Raw genomic sequence first — 24,888 nt, 5'->3', positions numbered from 1 at the left:
CTTATTAAGCCTGACTGTTGTTTCCTGGGTCTGTGCCTCAGATTTTCAGAGATATTGAACATCCCCAAATACAACCTGAAAATGTTACGCATGACTATTTCATTTGCTTGAATCTTCTGGAAAACTTCTGTCAAACTGCTGTGAAACACAAAGCTAAGAAATATGGACTCTTTCTGGCAGAGACAAAATATTCTTGAACATTTGTTTCAGTTTGGCTAAAGACTCTGAACTCTGGTTGAACAAAGGATGCAAGATGTGGGGACAGTCACTAAAAAGAGCCCTCTTGCCACCCCACAAATCAGGTGGATTCCAGGCTTTGGGGAAGCAGAGAAGGAGCAAAGCAGAAGGGATAACAAAACTCCAGTTTTCACTGTGAATTCCATAATACACTGAACGTACTCAGACTGGAACTAAACAGGATTACCCAAACAATCAGTACCATGAACTTCTCCAGGCTGAGAGCTGAACTGCAAGTGAAAGGGAGAAAGTGCCCATCCCATTTGCAGTGTACCCTTGAAATAATCTGGAAGGGTAGAGATGCCCTCTTTTACTGAGAGCAGAGGAACCAAAACTGCCAAATCCATAAAGGAACTTTCTTTGCAAGACGAAAATGTTGGAGAAGGTGAAATGAGTGCTGGAGGTTGGAAGGAGGACCAAAAAAAAGTCAAAACTAGAACTGAGCTTACAGAACTGTAAAATGAAATTCCACTTCAGTAGGAACATGCAGGAAGATATTCTTCACTATTAGAGTGGTTAAACCCTGGAGAAACTTTGGTGAGGGCACCACAGGACAGAAGTCATCATTGTGCTGATCAAAGACTGCAAGTTTAAAAGATCTCACTTGTGTAGGATTTGCTCCTCAGAAGCCTGTCCTACCCCAACCCATTTCTCAGGATGTCCCCACACTCAAGCCAATGATCCTCTTACTGCCTGTAGCTTCATTGGTTTGTGTGAGTCCTTAAATGTTGCAAACTAAAGAGTCAAAAAAGATGGAATAAAGGGAGAACTTTAGAGCAAAAGCAGTCAAATACCAACCAGGAAGATTTTTATCTTGGCCAGAGAGTTCTTATATGATGCTGAGAAAATACTTTAAACAAGTCTGATCATCAGCATAAATGCTGCATTTTGATTTTGAGAGAACGCTGGAATTATGTTTCCATGTTTTGTTTTCTAGTTTTCAGAGATGCTTAGCCCAAAGTCATCTGAAGTCACCGAGGAGGCATTCTGAACATCTGACTCGATGGCACTGCAGGCTGAAAATTAGGTCCAAGATATCTAATCACAGATTAAAAAATAGGAGCTTTTTAATGTTGATCTTTTTTTCGGACCTACAACAGTACGACTGGAAACATATTGTCATGTAATGGGCCTTGTGAAGATAAATTAGAAAGTGCTTATGAAGCATTTACTTTACAATAGACAAAATACTCCATAGTGAGTAGTTAACTATTTGTTAACTATTTCAATACAGACTTTGTTAAAAAAAAAAAAAAAAGTCTTGAGCATTCAAACACTGAAGTGAAGAAAGCACAAAGTACACAACCCAAATTTACAGTTAACTTCCCTATCCCAAAGAATGCTCATTTATCTAGCAGTTGTTTTCTGGTTTTCACTTTCCTATGTATCTACCAACACTCCAAAGGGCTCCAAAACTACAGTAACAGAGATGTCATCTATGACCTAAACATCAGATCTTCCCAGGCAGGAATCTAACCAATCTGCAGCAGATCCAAATCGTCCCCCCTCCATCCTGCCGCCCCATACTTCAGTCATAAAGAGCTTTCCAATGGAGTTAACCAATTCTAGGCCTTCCCCTTTACTAAATAATAATCTTAAAAATTGTAAACTCAATTTGATTACTCTGCTGTGTTGCAAAAGACCAAAACCACAACATACTCATTCAGATAAAATACTTTTAAATAGCCCAGAGTTGATACTTGTTTACTACATAAAGATTAGTAACAAAGAAGAAACAACAAAAACTCTAGAATGTTGGACTGACCTCTTCCCCCCAGCCCTAAAGTGTTCACAAAAAAAATAAACTCTTCAGCTTCTTGTTTTACTTTTATACACACAAAACAATAGTGGTTCATTTTTCATAGCCTCACTAATGTACTGAAGTGGCAGGCTTGTGCACAGCTTAAAAACAAACAAAAAAAGGCGGGGGGAAAACATTTCTTAAAATAACTTCTGAAAAAATCCAAGTTGTTTATTTGTTTCATATCAGTTTATCCATAAAAAAAGATGTTCTGATGTTACATCCACTTGTAAGGTTAAAGGGGGATACTCTTGATAATCTTCTTTAAAACATTCTAAACAAATAAAGAAGCCTGCAAATTTCCAGAGCATTCACTCTGAGCTCAAAAACGCTTTATTAAGATGAGGTACTCTAAGAGAAAGGCATTAAAAGAGAACTTAAAAGACCTGGGTTTAGTTTTGCTGCTCACCTGTAACTGCTGTAACTCAACTGCTGTAACCACTAAGCAATTCTACATATCAGGAGGGTTTCTGCAGTAATCCAGCGCTTAGAAAAAAAAATACATGGCTAGAAAATTGGAATTCTGGCCCTCAATTTAGGTAGAATTCACCTTAGCAATATAGTTAACTTAAAAGTGAAAGTAAATAGTGTGAGCCACAGAGACATCAGTCAAAATCTTTATGCAAAGTACATATTATCACTAGGGAAGAAGAAAACCTTTAAGCAAGAAATTAAAACAAACCTATTTTTGAATGTACACCATCATATTAACTTGCTACAGTGCGCCAATTACAGCTCTCAGAAAATACCAGCTCAGCTGTGCTCCGGCTGTTGAGCTGCTTGCTAGGACTCAGTTGTGCATATCTTGTTCCCACTACAGGCCAGAGAAAAACAGGGAAAGAAGTCAGCCAAGGCAAGTTTTAGCCCTTAAGACAGATAATTCCTGGGAGAAGTTGCTCTTTATACTCAGGTTTCATTACTTTTCTCAGCCTAGCAACACATTCTGCTACGTTAAGCTTAACCCCCTACCAAAAAAATTTCACCTGTGAACTGAAGTGCACATTTTGTATTTATTTATTAAACTGCTTTAAACTCCCATCAGGAAGAGCGAGCTGCTATCACCTGGGTATCATTACAGCAGAGGGCACCAAGCCAGTTCTTGTCAAGCCTTCACTCTCTCTCACTTTTCTCTAGGTATACAAGAGCACACCTGTTCAAAGCCAGACCAGTAGTCAGGAGACTCAGTCTCTGCCAGCAGTCAGGGAGAAGCAGCTGTAAAGGTTCAACTAAAGAAACCCAACTTGAGGAAGCAAGTGCTCAGCCAGCTACCATCTGAAACCAGGCACACACATGGATACACCCCCCAAAAAAATACCTAAGCAACCACCCACATTTATCTTTCACAGATTTTAACAGCAGCTATTTCTGCTCAGTGCCTTGGAAATCCAAGCTACATATCAAGAGCAAGAGTTTATTATAAAATTTGCTTCTAACTTGTAATACTGTTACAGAATTAAACAAAAACTGTGTGAAGAAAAGCAAAGCTACAGGACAACAATAATCTGTTTGACTTTAGTGCTTTACACCCTAATCCCAAGTGCAATTTGTGAGCAGTGTATTAGGCATTGGATGGTGGGAGCAGTATTACATCTAATCCCAAGGCACAAGAAAGCGACTTGTCTTGCAAAGCCAGAACTTCTTGATTGATTCTAATGCTTCTACAATTTAGAAACTGAAGATGTACTGCAGAGGAAATGGAATTTCAAGCCTTCCACCTGCCTGTATGTGATCTGGAGTGGCTGATGTGACCTCCTCCCCTCCACCAAGCCCAGGCACAGCACTTCTCTTTCCAGCTGGATCATCACCACAGTGCAGGGGCAGCAGGCACTGGAGGAGGCTCACAGGTGGCATACAGCAGTTGTCTTTGCTGCTCCTCAGAGAGAGGGGATTCATGTGATTGTCAGTACCACATCTGCTAATAGCACCTCAACTACTGATCAGGCACAGAGCAATGAGGGGCTCAGCAAGGGAAGTCCATACACAGGGTGGTTTTCAAGTCTCTATCACCACAGCTTTTGTCAGACTGCTCCGCGCACCTTACCACAATTCCTTCTCAAAGCTGGCAATTTCTGTAACAACCGTTACTCTACACAACATGAAATTCCTTAAACATCTCTTGTGCTCTGGTTTAAATCCTTCCGGCATTCCCATTTAAAAAGAGCCGTTTCAAAATTCTCAGTGGTTTATAGCTCAGGCAGAAAAATTTTGCTTTGAGCTGAAACTTGGTACAAGTCATAAGAATTCACAAAAACAATTTCTGCTTCATGAAATGCAAAGGAAAGTCAGTAGGACCATCTTTAATCTGCAACAACAGCAGGGAAGAGAACAAGGAGAGGACAGAGGCTGCCCCAGTGCACAGGTGATGTGGAAGAACTGAACTCCCACTCTCACGCAGTGAAAAGAAATGGTGCAGAATAAACATCAGTACATGAGCCTGGCTTTTCTGAAGAGCTCTGGTAGCACAGCAGAGCCAAAGTACTCAATATGGTCAGTTGTGTTTTACTGTTACATGTTGTAGTTTACTATTTCTTATTAAAGCCCATTGTTTCACTAGCAAGTTTGTGCCTGTCTGTTTACATGAGAGACCACAGAGGCTCAGATTCATCACCATCCTTTTAAAAAACCCTCCAGCAGAGGAGAGTTTTTAAATTCTCTGCAGGGTTTTAGAAAACTAAGACTTTGAAGTAGTTATTGGCTACTCAATGGCAAATACTTTTCAAAGTCACTGAACATGTAATTGTCTGAATGCCTTCTTACAGCCAGAGTAGTAAAGGATACCCACTTCCCTTGAAACCTTGGATTTTGTGGGGCTTCCACTGCTGAGAGTACTATGGGCAAGACAGGAGGGCTGAGGCGTGGGAAATGTGCATAAATACACACAATACATGGTCAACAATGAGTTAATACTAAAATTCTTCATCACAGTGTGGCTAAATAGGCATCAACTTTCACAAGGCTGCCAATGAAAGCGTTCACTAAACACAACAGGACTCTCATCTCAGTCACACATTGCAGTAACACCTGTGTACTGCTGAGTAACACCTTTAACTTGAAATGCACATCTTTCTCCAGAATTTAGCCAGGTTTTATTACTGTAGCCTTTAAATTTACAATTTTAAATCCTTCTACCAAGTAGCCTACAGCAGACAGGTTATCCAGCAAACATCCACTGTGCACGGAGAACATCTCTGCATCTTTTAGTTCTATATGTGCAGTTACTATTTGGGAAAGAGCACACAAAGTAATAATTTAAACTGTTGCCTGATCACCCAGACTTTCAGTTTGGAGAGTTAAATCATCATTAACTTGACCTGTGCATACACACACGGAAATTCCTTGGTACCTTACCAAAAATAAAACAATAACTGCAATGACAAGGCTGAGGTTGTGCTACCTTTTCCTATATTAAGGAAAATGTCAACCAAAAGAAAACATTTTCTAAGGCTAAGTCATTCAAGCCTAGTTCCTGAACATAAATGACCTGTATCGAGCCAATGTTTGGTACCGCGGACAAGGTCAGTTTGCCGAGCCCATTAAAAATGTGTTAGCTTATTACTGTAAATAAAATTTCACACTACAAGTTGGTTTCTGAGGTTCTCTCTCTCCTTGAGAGTGTTTATCACAGGTTTACAGGGGTCAGGCTCACACGTTTGGCTGCTGGACAGGCTGAAAGCAATGGCAAAAGCAAGACATAACAAGCTAGGAACAGTGGTTACAAATGAACTGCTCCTTCTCCCTTGCTGCTGACCCTCCAGTTGTTGTTGTGGATGTCTTTAGCCCAACCAAGCTCACAGCAAAATACAAGCACTCTGAAAAAAAGTCATTCTCAACAATTCCCCTGACATTCAGCCTGCCTGCCTTCTTTCCCAACCATTTCTCTACCACAGCTCAAGTCTCTCAATGCCTCTCTGCCTCCAGACACCACTCACTTTTTGGTGACTTTTTAGGGCACTTGGTCCTCCATGCACAACTGAGACACAAACACTCAGTGTTGTACTGGCAGAGCAAAGCTAGCAGAGGACTCATCCTGCTTTCCTCCTCTGCAGCACAGCAGGCTCTGAGAAAGGCAACTCTTCTATTTAGATTCCCTTTTCTCTGAAACTGTCCCGGGCATAGCCAGAATGCCAAGAAAAATCCCAGCTGCCAAACAGCTGCTCTACCAAAGGTGAAGTGGAAACCACACTCCTTTCCTATGTGAGGCAATACGAGTATAAAGGGCTGGGAAGCAGCAAGTAGCAAGGGCAAAGCAGATGTGATTTTGAGGCAAGTCTCATGCCCTAATGAGCCAGAAAGAAGGCTGTTTTCTGCGGAGGAAGTAAGATGACCAAGGGTACCCAAACTCCAAGCCCTGGGAGAACACATCCAGGGCTTGACAACCCCACCAGAACGAGAGAGTCAGCAAAAGGAGCAGGAGCCAGAAGGAAAAAAAGAGGCTGAGAGGAGGAGACGGGAGATGGAACGAGAGGACAGGTTGAAACAACTATGTTACGAGAACAGAGGTGGCAACATGCACACCACGGCACAGAAGGCGGGAGAGGAAGACGCTAGCGAAAGGAGCCAGCTCAACACAGCTCGCACGGGCCAAGCGTAATTCGACAGGAGAGCCCTCGGAGAAAGTTTGCCCGGCATTCGACCGCCGGTCCAACGCCGCCCCTGGGCTCGGGCAGCACACGGCGGGGACACCTCCGTCGCCGCCCCGCACCTGCCCTCCGCACCCAGCAGGGCCCGGAGCCCTCCCAGCCCATCGATCCCGAACCCCGCCGTGCCCCTGCCGGAGGAAGCGGGGGCTACTCACATCGTCCCACTTGACAAATTTGACGCCTTTCTTGAGGGTTTCGGAGACGCAGACGGGCTTGAGCTGTAGAGCGTGCACCCCTGGCTGTGCCCCGGCCATCTGCACCGCATGGACGCGCTCGCTGTGCCCGGCGCGGAGAAGCCGCGGGAAGCGGCCGCTGCAGGAGGGACGCCGGAAACCCGGGACAGAGGCCGGCAGAGGCGCCTGGAGCGGGCAGGGAGGCGCCTGCCCGGGCGGCGAGGGCGAGAGGCTTCACTGGCGCTGGCCCAAGGAGCTGGCGCGGCAGCGGCCGGGGCGAGCCATGCGGCGGCACATCCTCTCTCTATATACCGCCGGCCCGCCCGCTCCTCTCACACACACGCACGCACGCAGGGCACAGAGCCGCGGCGCTGCCCGCTCCGCTCCCTCCCTCCTTCCCGCTCCTCCTCCCGCCCCGCCAGGCTCGGCCCCCGAGGTTCCCCCGCGCCCAGGGCAGCGCCGGCGGCGCCGCGGCGCCACCTCCCGGCCACGGCCACCGCCGCCTCCCGGCCACCGCCACCGCCCGGCCACGGCCACCTCCCGGCCACGGCCACCGCCGCCTCCCGGCCACCGCCACCTCCCGGCCACGGCCACCGCCACCGCCCGGCCACGGCCACCGCCACCGCCACGGCCACCGCCCGGCCACGGCCACGGCCACCGCCCGGCCACGGCCACCTCCCGGCCACGGCCACCTCCCGGCCACGGCCACCTCTCGGCCACCGCCACCGCCCAGCCATCGGCGCTTGCCTTCCGCAGAGTGAAGTCCCGCTCAGTCGCCTCGGCTCCTCCGGAAGGCAGAAGGACAGCAGGGGGCCACTGGGAATGGGAGAACAGTCTCCCTCGGCGGGAAGCACGCGTGGGGCTCCGGTACCGTGCCAAGATGCCCGACAGGAGAGCGAGGGTGAGTGTCCGTGCGTCTCGTCACACTGAGAGATGTGGCCAGAGCGGTCCCTCGGGCTGCAAAGGGCATGACCACTGAATCCGCACAATGGTTGGGGTTGGAAGGGACCTCTGGAGATCACCCAGTCCAACCCCCTGCCCAGGCAGGGTCACCTGCAGCAGGTGACACAGGAACACCTCCAGGTGGGTTTGGGATGTCTCCAAAGAGGGAGACTCCACAGCCTCCCTGGGCAGCTGTTCCAGTGCTCTGCCACCCTCAACGTAAAATTCTCCCTCATATTAAGTGAAACTTCTTGTAGTTTTACTTTTGAGGGAATAGTTATGGCAAAAGCAGAGCAGAGGGACAGCACTGAGCCTGCACAGGGATGCCAAAGGAGGAAAGACTCTTAACTGAAACAGTGGCACAAACAATTCCCATCAAAACTTCATGATTTAAATACACAGAAATTGTTTTACCACCACTTTTTGGTCTCATAAGATGAAGACGCTTCCTCAGAACAAAGGAATGTGACCTTAATTCAGTTTTAGGTATACTCAATTCAAAAGCCATAAAGATGGCAAAACATCCTCTCACCCAGCAACATCCTAAATCTAGAGGTTTTAAAGAAATGTTTTTGAAAAACAGTTATATGAGCTCCGCCAATGACCTTCTCTCTCTTAGAGCTCCTGTGCAGTCAGAGATAAAGCATCATATGACACAGCACGTGAGATTCCTAATTTCTCTGTAGGGGTTTCCAACTGACCCTTAGGATTTAGGGTCAGCAGGCCAAACTTCTGCTACAGACAAAGCAAATTACATAGAAAGAATGTCTTTATCTATTTTAAGCTAGTACTATTTTTAAATATCATACCCTCAAAGTAAATATTTTTTCTTCAATCCAAGTGTGGAGATGTCTGTTCTGGTTTTTAAATTGAAAAGCTACAAACCTCACATATTGGACTGCTGATTTGCTCTTACTATAAAGAGTTGCTAAAGCTTTTCCTCTGGGCCTTTTCCAGATTCTTCCCCTTCAATGAAGTACTTTTGACTGCCTTTAGTGGGAGGTGAATCTGCTCCTTTATGATAGTCCATGCACACAGCGTACGCATTTCAAGGCCAATTAACCCATTTGATCTATTTTTTGTTCTTATTAACCTTCTGTGCAAACGTGGGTGTCACATCAGTCAGGATGAAAGCCTGCTCTCTCCCTGCTGTGCTTTAATTCCCAGCCATTTGCCCTGACTTAGAGAAACAACCAATTCTGAGTTTGGCTGCACTGATGTATGGGGATGCTCTATGACGGGGCAAAAGGGAGAGATTTTCAGGACCATTTTCACAACTGCCTTTTCATCTCATTTTATATATTTATCATACAAAAGAATGAAAATACTACCAAAATCCCTAGACAGTAAGAGAAAAAAATACTGATGCTACAGTACTTATTCACAATCCCTTTAGTATTCGCATTCCCAGCAGTCTACTGAAATCAGATCTTGGGAAGATGTAAACCTGCCAGGGATGGTGGCACTTCTATGGCAGTTTTCTCAATAAATCCACAGTCCACTTTCACTTGGCCTGTCCTCATTTACGGTCGTTGTTAGGGAAAAACAAATCACAATTTATGATACCTCAGGATTCCTGATGATGCCAGAGGCTCCCAGCAGCCATTGATCTAAACATGGAAGAGGTGGGCCTATGGATTAGGACAGGCTTTGCTTTACAGACAGGAGGTTTTGTCTGGAGCAATTTTGTAGTTTTTCAGACTTGATTATTTTAATCTGATAGCATTTGAAGAGAAACATGCCTTTTATGTGCCAGGTATCTAATGGATTTTGCATCAAAAGGAAGAAGCAGCACAAAAGGAAATGGCATTATGATTGTGCCTCTTAAACAACAGCTCTGGAAAGTGTTTATGATTCAGCCTGTGCTGAAATCCTGGGCTCTGTGAGATCAGTGGGAATTTTAGTTTCAACCCAGATAGCTGGCTTATGTGTTACTGCTATTGCTTAACTAGCATCTGTTCTAGTAAGGAGCACATTTCTTGGTACCTAGTACATATTGCAAACACAAATTCAGTGTGTGTCTAAATCTAAAAAGTTCCTTTTCCACAAAGCATGGCGTCAGCCACTTGGAAACCAGCTACATTCAGCAGGATTTCTACACCCAGAAAGAGTACCAAGGTCTTATCTTTAAGCAATTGGACCAAGCCTGGCAAAAGAAGAACCAGACACCTTCCTCCAAAGCCTCAGTTAAACATCTAAAAGCATATCTTCTATTTCCTCTTCACTCAGCACTTTTCAGTTCCAAGAGTGAAGGAAAATGTGGTGTTAGAAAAAAACTGAAACACTCAGTAGTAGGCTTATTCAAGTAGTTTTTTCCAAATCATACCAATCAGATGTCATACCTGCTGGTCTTATGTTGTTGCAAGAACTATTTCAGGATGTTTTCATTTCTTTAGGTTCAAAAATCTGAGCCTAGACAGTCAAGTGATTCCCTTGCATACATAGTACAAGTTATTTGAATGCAATATACCCATAAAGCATTATTTTGTATATAAGGAGCTTAGGTACCAATATTTCATTTCCAGGGGAATGACTGAATACACGATATTTTAGATGCACATCTGGAAATGTGTGTAAACAAATTAGGAAAGGAGCAATAACTGATTTAAATAACAGATGGCTTTGACCACAGTCAGGTCAAATGAAGGCATGGCAAAAGCCACACAGAAAGACTGTATACAAAGTAATATAAGAAACGTACTCAAACTTAAATTTACTATTTTAAATTTAATTTCAGAGAAATAAATATGAAATATCTCTATTTCACTTGCTCTCCTGGGTTTATTGGTGTAATCCTGGATTTTGAAAAGAAGCAGTGGCTTCAGCCTCGAAAATGCTTCACTGCAATGATGCTCTGAACGTACTAAGAGTTGAACATAAGTGTTTGCAGGATTTGGGATTAAAGATAAACTCAGCTTCACCAGAAGTATATCATCCTAACCGCATTTTAAATTGGGTCAAATTATACTTCAATTATCAGTGGGAGCAGGATCATTAAGTTCTATGGAACAACTCTTCAGAAAAGAAATATGGAAAACAGAATTGTCTCTCTCTCTGACAAAAGCTCAGTCCTTCTGATAAAGAGCTCCGTTCACATCATGCAGACAGCAAAGCTTACACCTGACCAATGAGACACAAGTGACAAGGTGTGGTGAAGATGCCTTGTGTGTTAACAAATTACACCTTCCAAATGCAGTAGTCACTCATTCAATAAGAGAATTAGTCTGCTAATTCTTTTTTAAACTCATGGCCAGAGGCCATTGGTATCTGTTTATGTTTAATCTGCTCCCTTTATGAGATGTCATATGTACAGAATGGCAGTCAGATACAGCCTTTATCTTTACAAGGGAGCCTGATAACTTATGTGGCACAGCCACTCAATCAGGTGACTCTTGAAGAGTGAATATAAAATTCTGGCACACAAACCACCACCATAGCAACAAAAACAGCCTGGCAACAGCAGCTGCTGCATGGAAAGAAATTGGAAGGGGAGGGAATCTTGTACAAAAGTCCTTTTCCCGTTGAAATCATTTTAATTTCTCCCTCACGTCAGAATCACAAATGTCTTTAAAATACTGGGAGAATAAAGATTAATGCAGAATGTTTGAAATTACGACACAAATAGTGTCTTTGTGCAAATGAAGTGGCTGGGACAGTGCTACACCCACTGGGACCATATTTTACCTGGGACAGATTGACTTGATACACAGCTGGCACCTCTGGAACTGTCACAGCAAACAGTCCACTTTTCTCCAGACAACACCCTGTGCAGGGAAGAATGAAGCCCTGATGGTTTGGACAGAAGATGCTGCTGAACAGAATTCCTCACCCACTGAGACCTCCTAGTCTGCTCTTTCACTGCAGATTGGGCCCTGTGCTGCTCCATGTTCCCCAGCATCCTAGCCACTAAGGAGCCCTGACATTCCCTGCCTCCTTAACTTCTGCTAAAAATACCCCAAACTATTACCAGAAGAACACAAAATTACTGCAATACTTGCAACAGTTAAAAAGGCAAGTTAAAAAGTCAGCTAATGCATTCCCTAAAAGATGTTAATTCACCTTCAGTGCTATAATCTGTTCTTGCTTCCCCATTATGTTTACAGCATAATACTTTTTTTTATTTTGCAGATTGTTAAAATTGGTCCATAAAACATACAACACATTTAAGAACGTTGAAGTTAATTATGAAAGATTTAATGGCCTACCAGGTTTGTTAAATCACAGGTGGGGTAAACTGCCAAAGGTCCACTGACTTCAAAGCTGTGCATTTGTTTATACCAGTGTCATATATGAACCTTTGCCTTTTTTTGTTCTCTTCTAGCTCTTTTGTCCCAGCTGTGTAGGCAGATTAAAACCAACACAAAAGCAGACTTTCTCACCTGCTTTAATTTACATCCAAGTTGAACTGGGAGTTGAACTAAAAGGCAAAAATATTAAACAAGCTGCAAAGCAGAAATTGCCTTGAAAATCCCCAGCCCTTTTGTAAAGCAGAAATTATGTGCTCTGGACAAGGTAGCTGCCATATGAATGGGACTTCTGCGCTTCATGCAAAGAGGAGAATGCTGGTCTATGCTTTTCTTGCAGTGTCTGAAAATTACAGAAATCTCGTCATACGTTTTGGAGGCATAAAGATGCTTTCATAGTATGTATATGCCCAGCATGTGCATAATGAGAGGGTCAGCATACCCTTTCTCTAGATTTCCATCCATAATTCCCACAAAGCTATTGCATGTGTTGCTATGGCAGAGCAATATTTAACTAACAGCCCTCAACTGTATTTCCCATTACCATGGTGGAGGTGTGTCCCATGGTAGGTAATTTATTTAGGCCTAGTTTATAAGCTTGCTAGAGTTAAATACATATATACATACATATTTGTATATTAAAGCCAGCAGCAGGATAGTTTGTCTTTGGAAAGAGGGGAGGCTATGAGTCTGAAAAAGTGAATTCTGTTCACAGATCTGGCCCAAGCATCTTTGCTTAAACTCAGATTAATTCATCTTTCAGGTCCTTCTAGATGGCTCTTGCCCATTTCATTCCTAAAGGCAAAGAGCCCAGCATACGCATACTCTGGATTCTGGAGATCACCAGAACTTTAATGACCTAAAATTAAGGGTCTATACACCAGTGGGAGTATTTAATTTCCATTAAACACTTAAGGAATTTACAACTCTTTCAGATGCTGAAAAGTTAAGGAGAAAATTTGTGTTTAATTTCTTGCCTGGGAAATTTGACATATTTTCAATTTTTACATTTCCCAATTGATTTTTTATCATCTCTATACTCTTAAATTCATCCAAAAAGATTTTGATGGCATACCTTACCTTGAAACAGCTCATTTGAAACTTTATGCCTTGCCCACTAACACTTTTCTCTAAGCTCATTTCAAAAATATTATTATAATACCCTATCCTGAATCATCAGACTTCCATTACCATTCTGGCTGTTTTACAGAACCTGCAGTTGTAAAGGGTGATATTCCACAACTGACATAGTCACAAAGCAATAGAACACCATTTTTATGTAGCTGAAAACACTTACTTTAAAAAATGTTTCTAAAACTTGGAGCAATATTCTTATAATGTAGATCTGTGAGCCACAGCTCTTGGAATGAATTCTAACTCTTAATGGCAAAAAAAACCCAACAAACCCAACACCCAGTTGCATTTCAGAGAAACTGGTTTAAATCTAATTCAATTCCTAATATTGCTAATCTCAATAAAGCTTCAGTCACTGATAACATGTCTGATGGAAGAAAGGACTCAGTCTCCTACAGTCTGTGAGCTGCCTCAGCACAACTTCCAGTATCAGTCTAACCAAGGACAACAGTGTCCTCTGATCATAAACCTGAAAATAAGCTAAAAGCTATGAGGCTATCCAAACTCTTATGCTCTTATTAATAACCACAATAAGCATTTTCCAACATGTAGTGCATTCTCTTGGAAAAAAATAGAGCACCATTCACCAGGAACTAACAGCTTTCTAGAATTCTAGGTGAGAGCTACAAAGCTCAAAACACAGGTTCAGGAATGGCTCTGTTGATGGTCCTGTCACTGTGTGGAAGGGAAAAGCATTAACTACATCACTTGGCTGTCTGGGGGGCAATCTGCTCTAACAGGATGCCTGCTGAGCAATCAGAAACAACATTTACCAACCTCCCAACCAGGAGACATCATTAGAAGCATAGAGACATTGTCAGAGAAAGGTAGGAGGTTCAGTGGGAAGGAAAATTACTTCTGTAAGACCACCAGGGGCTATGTTTTGGTATTTATCAGCAAAAGAGCCAGCAGGCGGAGAAGAGGGAGGAACAGCCAATGTCTGTCTGTTCCATAGCACTGCAAAATCACCAACAAAGCATATTACTCATATTTTGTATTAGATGTTCAGCTCCACAATACTCAATACTCTTGTTCCAGAAAAAGTGAGAAGAAAAGGACTAATAAGTCAAACTGAAAGGTCCCAATCATACTTTGGTTGAAGTCATTGCATGAGCTTTGGTGCAAGTTCAAAAAGGCCCTCTGAAAGCAAATAATAAATTATCTTGCAAATTATCTTTTTTCTGAGATATCTTTTTTCTGAGATAATGATAATTTTTCTGAGATAAATTATCTTTTTTCTGAGATAAGTTTTGATGAAACAGCTGATGATGAATTTAGGTTTCAACATTCATTTTCCCAGTAGTCTTGTAAATACATAAAAGGTCACAGTATATAATTTCAAATAAGTAAAAGCAATTGTTCTAAGGAAACCTCATGTTCAAAGCAGCCAGCAGCTAGAGAACTACGAGTTAAACAAAGCTGAGTGAACATTACAGGCTATAATAAAAAATACCTCTTGATTTCTCTACACACAATGAGATTTGCAGCAGTCACAAGGAATACCTGGCACAGCTGCTCATTTAAATTAACATTCCCCCACCAGTGTTACTACAGTGAAATCTCAAATGGTCTACAAATAAGTTGCCTGCTTATAAGATTAATCTGAATGTAGATGCCAATTAAATAAAGTGTATTTTTATTTATTCAAGAAAACAATAACAAATAATATATGTTATTTGCTTTTACAGTGCCAAGAAGACATTAAATGATTTCTAAACTTGTAATATACCTGGAATTCAAGCAGGAGTGCAGCCTCCTTCTGCATGTACACATTTTTAGCAGTTTGGACTGTTTGTTGCCATCTCAGTGGAACAAAGGAAGTGTTCTCAGAGCAAGAATTATCACTGCCCTAAGAGACCATGATCTTAGAAGATGTCTTAGATAAGCTGAGGCCCGAGTCCAGATTTCCAAGAAACCCAATCAAGTAGTGTTTCTCTGTTCTCCTCCATGCCTCACAAGACTGATAAAAAAATAGATGTTTTAGATATGATACAATAGCAAGAATCAACAGAGCAGTGTAGGGAAAGAAGCTTGTGATTAACATTATATAAATATCAGTCAATGGGTAGTGTTTAATATATACCAGCACCAAGTTTGTCAATACAATTCTAGTCATTGATACCATCTCAAAGCTAGCACAATAGGAGCTATTATTGAAGAAGGACTTAAATTAAAGCACAGCTGCCTTGCAAATTAGTTCAGAAGATGCACCTAAAATGGAAGGGAAACAGCAATCTGACTTTGCTTGGCATTTCAAACAAAGTCACCACAAATTCAATAAGGTGAGCTCACCATTACAAAGCCAGAGCAGTGTCAGTCCTGAGTCAAATCCAAGTGCCTGATCACACACAGCACTGATCCTCCTTGGTATTTCACTGATTTCCATTGAGCTGTAGGTACTGATTTCTTCTCGGCATTAGTTTAGGAAAGGTGATTTTCACAGACAAGAAATGGGACATGGAAATCAAGAGGCCCTTAGCATGGGCCTTTTCATATGAAAATTAATACTTGGAATCTATTTTTTCAGGAGATGCAAAATGCTGCCATAACCGTGTTCTCACAAAGGCAGGCTCTACAGTCTGTGAAATGGCCATTTCAGAGTCAGAGCTCTTTGCCTTCCTCTACCACTGTTTGTAAGTAAAAACCTCCTCACTCATCTAAAAGATGGACATGACTATTACCTGATAAGTATCTTGCAAGCTGTAATTAGCATCTCATTGCACCACAGAATGTTGCTAAAAAAATGCCAGCTTTATTGTAGAAAAATATAAAAATGCTAAGTTTTGGCAGTGGAGACACGGGCATTGGTTTGGGACCAGTGTAGAAAACAGTTTCCCTCTAATAATTTTCTGGAAATAGTCAGGCCTTTCATTAACATAATGAAGTAGGAAGGTGAGGAACTCAATCCTCAGATTCTATGCCCTTGGGATCTCCTCTGTGGCCTTGGCTCTTCTGTAGATAAGGTCTCAGCACCAAAACCTCCCTACATAATTTTTCATCATCTTCCTACACTGGGGACATTCATGCACACCTCAGCCTACCCCATGCTTCAATATTTGGCATATGACCACTTCACTTCATGCTAGAAATATTTCAATACCAGTTAGATGATACAGGGGAACAATTCCAGTTATTGTGTGTGAGCATGGAAAATCATTGGAGTCACCTAGCAAGTTCCAACCAAACTGCAAAAATCCAAGACCACAGAAATGGCTCAGAGCCCCAGGAGAATAATCCAGCAGTGCTCTAACATCCTATCACTCACTGGTAGAAAATGGCTGGCTTCCAATACACCACAGAGGTGCCAGTCTTCTTAATTTCCTTCCTGAAATGTTTTGGAATATAATGGATCTCCACAGACTTCAGCTAGAAGAGCTTTTAAATTTTCCGTTCTGATATGGTGGGCAGATCACTGTTCTTCAGTACTGCAGCAGCCTGAGCAACTTCTTATTCGCATCTCCTGTTCGGATTTTGTCCCTCTGGGAGCGTGGGCATTGCATTTGAGAAGCTTTAGGAAACTCAGGTTTGCAGGCACCGAGTGGCCTGGGCAGATTTCCAGTGTGACCCCTGGCTTGTTTCTGGCAACGCAGTGTATTGTGTATCTCAACTACCTTTGTGTGTTTCTGAATCATAGAGTGATTTGGCTTGGAATAGACCTTAAAGTTCATCCAGTTCAACTGAAACTAAAAGTGTAATTATCTGAGAATTACATTACTCCTCCATTAAAAAAGGCATTTCCAATATACCTAGACTGTGCTGGCTGCTGAACAATTTTTTTAATCTGCTGTTCTCAGGCACACATCTTTTGGAAGAATTAACACTTTGGGATAGCATTTTTTCAGCATACTCTGCTGTTGGGTATTTTACAAGAACATTGGGTATGGAATTTCCTGAGGCATGAGACAAGGAATTGGTATGTTTTTTCCCTTTTGCGTGGATAAAATAAGTGTTATAGGTATGTTGTCTATGCATGTACACATTCCTACTTATATTTAACTAAAAATCTTTTTTGCAGCACGACATAGAAGTGTTCCTCCTGGCAAACCAGACCTCTGGCTAAAATTTTTCTTCATTTTCTAAATCAAGCTGTTTGCAACATTATCCATTTTCAACGGAAGGAATACTTATTTTCCTTTCTGCAACAGTTAAATCCTCAAGCCCAATTACAGCTGCTTTTGCCAACCTGTTAAAACTCATTTCTCCCATTAAAGAACCAGCCAGCTAGACTGCAGCACAGACCAGTAGATTAATCACAGCTGAGAGCAGCTTATGATGCTGTTAGTTTAGGAAACCACCAGCCACCACTTCCCAAATGAAACAAAACCCATCAGTTCTTCATGTCCTCCCTCCTGGTTGTCAGGAGGCGGCAATTATCCCCTTGCCATGGCTCCCCTCTTCCCTGTGGCCTGCACTATCGCTTCTCACGTTCCTCTTCAAGTCACCAGGAGGTCATGTTTTAATCTTAGCAATACACAGCTGTCGTATTTGCAAAGTTTTGCCTGTGTTCCCTATAAAGGTATAATTATCTCACCAATCAAGCTAAAGTCTGAGTGAGGCTGCCTGTTAAGATAACTGGGGAATGTATTTGGAGTTGCTTTACATTTTGGCAAAAGTGAAGGACTCATGCCTGGGTTGCACTGACCAAATGTAATAGCTATTTGAATTTGGCCCATACTGCTTCAAACAGTTTAGCTTCAAGAGGCTTTTCAGCATAACTTTTTAAGAAATATCTCATAGCTTGGAAAACAGGCAGGACTTCTATTTTTGCTTGGATATATAAAGTTGTATACTCTAATGAAGAGTCTTAACCCCTGTGAAAGGCAACCTCCCTTCTGAGAGAGAGAGTCAGGCAGCCCTCCTCTAATGGCAGCATTTCTATGTCTGAGGAAAGGCTATTAGGAAGATGCTGCCTTGCAGTGCTATAAAAATGAGTTAAAAGCCATCTTGCTGCTAGGTATTTTATATCTACAGCTACTGAGAAAAAAAGCTGTCATCTCAAATTCAAGGGGGGGGGGGAAACATGTACCACACAGCTTTATAGGTAGAAAATGAAAAAAAGGTTGCTTTATGCATAATATATAATATCACCAACAGGTTTCAGTATATGAAAATACTGTTTAATATTTAAAAGGCTATTGTGTGTGTCCCTTAATACCAAATGATGCATGATCAGCTGTGCATGAAAAATAATGACATTATCAAAGGGAAATGTATCTACTGAAATATTGTGTAGCTAATGAAGTTGCTGTCCTTATGTCTTTGGACATATTTTCTGTCCAACTCCCTGAGCTTAGGTCTTTAGATGCCTGTAATAAACACCATTGGAGAAGACATTTTTGTGCCTTTCCTGAAGGCAGACTTTCAGAAATGGGTGTGCTGAGTGCAAAGAGACCATTCTGCACTCCATGGATTTGTTCTGCTGCAGTATTTAGTCCATGAAGGCTCTCTAGGGCTAACAAGGTTTGATACAGGGAGAAACCAGGGGTGCTTTGTCTGTGCCACAGCATACAAATGAATTTCCCCAGATACACTAAGACCACAAATGCAATATAGCAATTTCATTTCCCATGGCATTACTGCTCATTCTTGATTAGCTCTGCTTCCTTTACCTGGGTCATGCATTTGAGTCAAAAATTTGTTTCATGTTTCAGGTAAGCAACTTTGTGGGTAAAATCCAACCGTCTGCAACGTACACTCACATTCCCCATCCATTTGTAATTTAAAAGCCAACCATTCTGACACAGGTAAATCCCACATGGAACAAAGAGAGGCTACCAAGCAAAGTGTATGTGGAATGCTGCCAGAACCTCTAAAGGAAACTGTGTAATATCTCCACACCTCCATCTGCCCATCCTCACATCAGTGAGCAAGTGAAAACTTTATGCTCTTCTGTATCACTTTAACCCACCACAGCACATGGAAACTGCTTGGATGCCCACAGCTAAAGGACAGGCTGCATTTGGAAGCTCTGCCCCACAGGCCCTCTAAACCATTCTGGCTGGCTGTGCGAAAAAAGCTCTGGTGCACTCCTAAAAATACATCCAGCTGACACTGCTGCATCAAACCCCCAAGAGTTCAGTCTCAAACATGGACCTGATTTAACAACATAGTCAAATATACACTCCAAAGCATGGGAGTATTCACCCAGTGAATTCACAGCCTTAATAGTAACCATTAAATAGCCCAGTAATAAAGGACTATAATGATATTCAAACCCTCATGCAATAAAAGACCCTATTATTTGTCTAAATTCAGGAATCTGCTTGGTATAAATGTAACTGCCATGGTTTGTGATCCATTAGTGAACTATTTTATATAAACTACCATAATAGCTTTGTGATTTACACTCACTATTTAATGCTCTTTCCATCAGCAGCATTTTGGCAGTGATTCTTGTTGCAAGTGTTCAGTAGAGAACAATTTCCTTGCAGTCTGTAATTGCCACCTCTCAAACAATTTCAGCCGTTTAGTATTGATTTTAAGAGAACTTTGTGAAGAGTCACATATGAATATTCATCACGTACTGTATTACAAATATAACTGGTAGAGCACAAATGATCAGATTAAAAGAAAAAGATCCTTACTAATTACAGTATATGTCTAAAATATAAAAGGAATTATTACTAGTGTATTTCAGAAATAAGGCTCCTAGCAATGGCACCTGGATTTCAGTCAAGCTTGTTCTCAAATCAAAGCCATTGTATGGTAATTCTGACATATTATATTTAGGTTGCACTTAGACGTTTGCTTTACTTCAGGTTCAGCTTTGGTGTTTTGCATTAAACACTTTTACCTGAAAGCTTCCTTCAGGAAAATAAAACCAGAAGCTAATGCAAATCTGCTGTGGATAACGTGTCAGCCAACAGGCATTTACAGCAGAAAAGTCTTACATAGGAGAAATGTGAAGTGAGACAGAAAAAATGGATAACCAGAGCTTGTTTCCATTAACAGTACCCATTTCTCAGGTGTTTAATCAGGCTGTACCCCAAGTGGCTTCACATTACAAACTCCTGACACATGTACTAGGAAAAGTACAAAAAAGTGTGTTTGTAGGCACAGAACTTGTGTGAAATGAACAACTTCAGGACAGTGGCTTCCACAATTTGCAGGATTATGAGATAGCAAGAGCAAAAATGTATGGTAGATGTATAGTAAATGCCTATACATACATACAGCCTTCAAAATTTCATAGAGAGAAAAGCAAGAGGTGAGAGGATGAGCATTTCCAACAGATCTTCCTCCTGTGATGTATTAAATCTTTCACCATTAAAAATAATTTGACACTTAGGAGTAGACCAAGATCCAACCAAGTGATACAAACTGGTACAAAGCAACAGAACAACACTAAAGGAGACTCTCCATCCTTTGTTGGATTCAAGGGAAAACTGTGACCAAGGATGAGGAAAAGGCAAATTCTAGCCCATCTTTTACTCTATTACAGTTGAAAGAACAATACACACTAAAGGGTACATAATCATTGAAGGGACAATTTGTGTGATAACCTAAATCTATGAATTTATGTTAACAGAGAGAAAGAAAAATTATCTACATTGATGAACATCCTAGTTTAGAACATTCGGTAACTGATAATGCTTTTTTAATTCATCTTTATAACATCCCTTTGAAAATGCAGGATATATCTCTCAAGGATCCATACTTGCGTGGAATATTGGGACATTAGTCAGTGGCTAATCCCTAGAAGATACTGTTTCTGTTTAATGTCATTTATCAGAATGATATGACCAACTGACAAAGATCGTGAGCATGATCACAGATATTCCTGTTCTACTGTCTACCAAGGACACTGAGCTACCAAGGATAGTTTTATTCCCTAATTTACGTGACATGAACAAGCAATGTATTCTACCAGTGATTTAACCTTTCTCCTCCTGAAGCAAATATTTTTAATACATAATTACAAATAAACATTTAACATTTGCTTAAAGTATAAACAGTTTGAATACACAATTAAGATGTTGCATGATTCATTATATGAGATACTTCTGAACTTGTATCCCAAAAATTTGATTTCTTAATCCATTTATATGCTATTTAAAGAGACAGAATTTTCCTCCGGATTTTTTTCATATGGCAGGGTTTAAATAAGCCCAAAACCTGCTGTATTTACTGTAAAACAGCTCCCAATAATGATCTGCCTGTGTGTAGCTAAGTGGCATTATGTAAGCACTGGACTACATCAGCACATGCCTTGTGCTTGTAACTTGACCAAGACTTTCCTGAGACCTCTGACACTCAGTTCAGGATCCCCTAGGAGGATCTTGAGTGTTCATGTCTTCATGAACACTCAATGCCAAAATATCCAAAGGAAAACACAGACAGGTATTTAATTTCCTAGACTGCATGGAGATATTTAGCTCTGCTTTGCATGCAGAGCGGTTCTTTGAAAATGGAGCTAAATAAACTATTCAACATCTGATTTAACGTCATACCCACCTCCAAGATGAGAACAAACAGCCATAATTCAACTTTAATTTGCTTTAAAACACTGAGTTCTAAAATCCTTTTCCTGACTTCCATATTCCATGGCTGTGTTCTCACTAGGGATACACCAGAACACCACAATGCAGGACTTTAACACATCCCAACATGCAAACACCCCGCCAGGGAGGATCCCTACTTGCCACACCCTGAACTGACAGTGCCCTACCTTGTTGGAAGCTACTCCTGGTGCCCACCACAGAGGATGCTCAGCCAGGGACATGTGGGAATGTCTTGATGCCACAGGAAATCTTCCATCAGTGCCAAATCCAGTTCTGGCAGCTGCCTCAAGGTCTCTTCCCCACTATTTCAAGTTTTTATGCTTTTTTCTTTTTTTAAAGCTTTTTCAAGCCTTTGAGTCCGAAGTCTCTGGGTCATTCTGACTGAAGGCTGCCTCAGTTCCATAGCAGGGGTTTGGGACAAATGTGCTCCGAGCCCTTTTGGGAAGCCCAGCCACACACCCACTGATGGTGCTGCTCCTACCTTGGCAGGTGGAGCATCCAGGCTGTTTGCCATGGGCAGGCTGAGCCAGAACACTGCGTTCTTGTAACTGTTTGTGGGCACAGACATTTATAAGCAAACCTGAACTGGTTGAGGTGACTGATATTACAGGCAAGAGTGGGGGAAATTATGATGGGTTAGTCCAATTTTTTTTCTTTTAAAAGCTACAGGTTTTCCCCAGTGACTTGTGTAGCCCAGCCTGCTTTGAACTGCTAAGTATCACCGTGCTTTATACCAGGTTTATTAAACCACAAAGTTCTGATGTCTCCTGCATTCATGTGGTGCTTCAATATCCAAAGATTTATTGCCAGTTCTGATGGCAGAAAGGGAACTTTTCTTTCTTTTCTGTAGAATATCTAGTGACCATTTTGAGGTCCTTTTGTATGCAAAGCTTAAAATCCAGGGATCTGTCTTCCCCTGCAGCCATGCTTCAGGTCTTTTCCCTCCACCCACCTCTCTTATCTCCTGAAGTGAATGCACACCGTGTTCTCAGAATGCTTGCTCCTCACCCAAGTGCCTGAAAAGTGCCATGTGAGATCTTCTTAAATAAGAGTGAGCCTGAAAGCTCTTCAGAAATTCAGACTTACTCTTGTAGCAAAAGAATATGAAATATGTCAGCCCCAGCTACTCTCATCACTCACTTATGCTAATGGACTTTGATGGGAACTTCTCTCATCAACAGTTTTTAATGCCTCTTCAGAGTGTTTCAGATTCCTAATAGGCCTAATAGTGTGGGAAACTGAAAGATATCCAGACGAATTATGCTTTCACAGTAACATCCTGTCATTCTCTCATTGTTCAAACTTGAAATCAGTAACTCGGGTTAGAGTGACCTCAAATGCACATCAGAACCTAAGCCTTTTAGCTTTCAATACAGCTTGGTTTATTCTGCCCCTACAATTTACTCTAAAATCTAATCTGTTAGAAAACTGGAATTAGATTTCAAAGGGAATAGGAACAGCCACAGACATGTTGACTTGTGGAGGTTTGTGCCTCCCAGTTGCAACAGCCAGAGGGCTGGCCATGGGGGCAGGGACAGCCTGTGCTGTCGCAGTCATGGCGACAAGAAGATCAGTCCACGAGCCCCTGCGGCAATGTATGCGCTGACAGAGAAGATCATTGGCTCGGACTCTTCCCCCACCCCCTCTCCGTATACAGGCTGTTTCTGGATTGTTCTCCTTTGTTCCCCTCTTGGGTTGCACAGCATTGGTTGATTTGAATTCTGTATCCTCCCCTTCTATGTAGCTATTGGTTGGAACCCTTGTCCCTCTTCCCTATGGCTTTCCCGGTTGGCCTGTGTGCCAAGCCACTCCCTCTCTCCTCCCTCTTATAACCCCCTGCCCCTGGAGTTCAACGGGAGAACAATGGGAACTGCCGCCAACAGCTCGCAGCCTCTGGAGCTCCAGACCCCGTGCCCGTCCCCGCCTTTCCGCCCCGACTCTCCGCTCCCAGACCTCCCCCGATGTGCCTTACAATAAACCTCTGGAGAACCACAGACTGCGTGCTGTGCGTCCTTTCGCCGCCCGCGCCCCCTCGCCTCCCTGCCTGCACCTCTTTCTTAAAACAACATTGACTAGAATGAATAGCACTTATGAAGAAAAGCCATTCATCCGATGTCCTCCCAAAGTGAAGTAGCAGTTGTCTCAAAAAAACACTGGAATAGAATATAATATAGTTGGTTTGTGCTGCCTCAATTTTCCAAAGATACATTGACTTAAAAGTGAAATACAGACTTTGAGAGTCTTCACTAAAAGCTCTTTCTTCACACAATTTCACAGACTAAAAGAATCAGAGTTGTCACAAATGATATAACACTTACCAACATTTACAAACAAGTAAAAACAGAAGGTGACAAAGAATATAATACCCCTGGTAAGTACAATCATACAGTGAAATCACATCGAGGGAAAAGTCTGATTTTTATACCCATGCCAGTCCTGAGCCTACAGCATGACATTTTGGAGAAATGAGCCAAGCAACAAGTTCCAGAGATTTTTCAGAACATTCTATGCACTTGTTAAAGAAGGCAGGGCTGCTGGTGCTGAGCACAAGAAAAATAGAGGGTCAAGGATCCTCCTCTAAAGCTGTTCTTTCTCACTTTGGTAGTAGAGTGCTACAGGTTTGTCCAGCAAATCCATAATTGTTATTTTCTCAGGAAAGAGAATAGAAACTGGCTTTATAAAAGGTGCATTCCTACAGTCACAGGTAATTAGCAAACAGAAAACTGTCAGAAGATTTTGGAAATCCCAGGCAAAAATGACTCATAACAACTTCTTTAGCCAAGAAACTTTCTATACCTCTTTCATCCCTCCTTTCTGTTACATTGTGCAACCTCCAACTTTTCACTCTGTCACCTGTTATTCATGGTTTCATGTTCTTGGAGTTCAAGTCAGTCAAAAGGGGTAAATCTATTAAAAATAAAATAAAATAAACCACCACTCCCCTGGCAGCTGTGGGTCCTTGCTAAGCAAGATATTCTCAGTGTAAGACCCAATGACAGAATGCATCCATTTAAAGTTTACTTGCTCTCCTGTCATCTTCATATTAACATTCAGGGAGTCAAGCCCTCCAACAAGCCAGACTACTCTTGGATTTTACTAACCCAGTCCTTATTTTAGGAACTCCTTTTTGGAGATAAAGGAGCATCTATTAATGGATCACATGACAAATGGCAAACAATTTGAAGTTTAATTCTGACTTTGGTATTAACTTTCAAA

The 24,888-nt window shown here is 42.0% G+C and overlaps 2 protein-coding genes across 6 annotated transcripts in view; one reads left to right on the top strand and one right to left on the bottom strand.

Annotated features, from left to right (window-relative positions):
* The window catches only part of PLCB1 (phospholipase C beta 1), a 344,760-nt gene extending 337,808 nt beyond the window's left edge, over window positions 1-6,952 (bottom strand). For all 5 annotated transcript variants that reach the window (XM_085053971.1, XM_085053973.1, XM_085053976.1 and 2 more), the window contains exon 1: window positions 6,834-6,952. In XM_085053971.1, coding sequence (XP_084910097.1) covers window positions 6,834-6,932 — 99 coding nt within the window. In that variant the 5' untranslated portion in view covers window positions 6,933-6,952. The remainder of the gene's footprint in view (window positions 1-6,833) is intronic.
* Window positions 6,953-7,134: 182 nt separating this feature from the next.
* Window positions 7,135-24,220, top strand: LOC146438839 (uncharacterized). Its single transcript, XM_085057455.1, has 2 exons — window positions 7,135-7,752; window positions 21,734-24,220. The coding sequence occupies exons 1-2, from the start codon at window positions 7,135-7,137 to the stop codon at window positions 21,821-21,823; spliced, it is 708 nt and encodes a 235-aa protein (XP_084913581.1). The 3' UTR covers window positions 21,824-24,220.
* Window positions 24,221-24,888: the final 668 nt, after the last annotated feature.

This window comes from Lichenostomus cassidix, chromosome 3, assembly GCF_008360975.1.
Source record: "Lichenostomus cassidix isolate B80296 chromosome 3, HeHo_3.0, whole genome shotgun sequence".
Lineage (NCBI taxonomy): Eukaryota > Metazoa > Chordata > Aves > Passeriformes > Meliphagidae > Lichenostomus > Lichenostomus cassidix.
The sequence above is the reverse complement of the archived record's forward strand: the minus strand, read 5'-3'. Positions and strand labels throughout refer to the sequence as shown.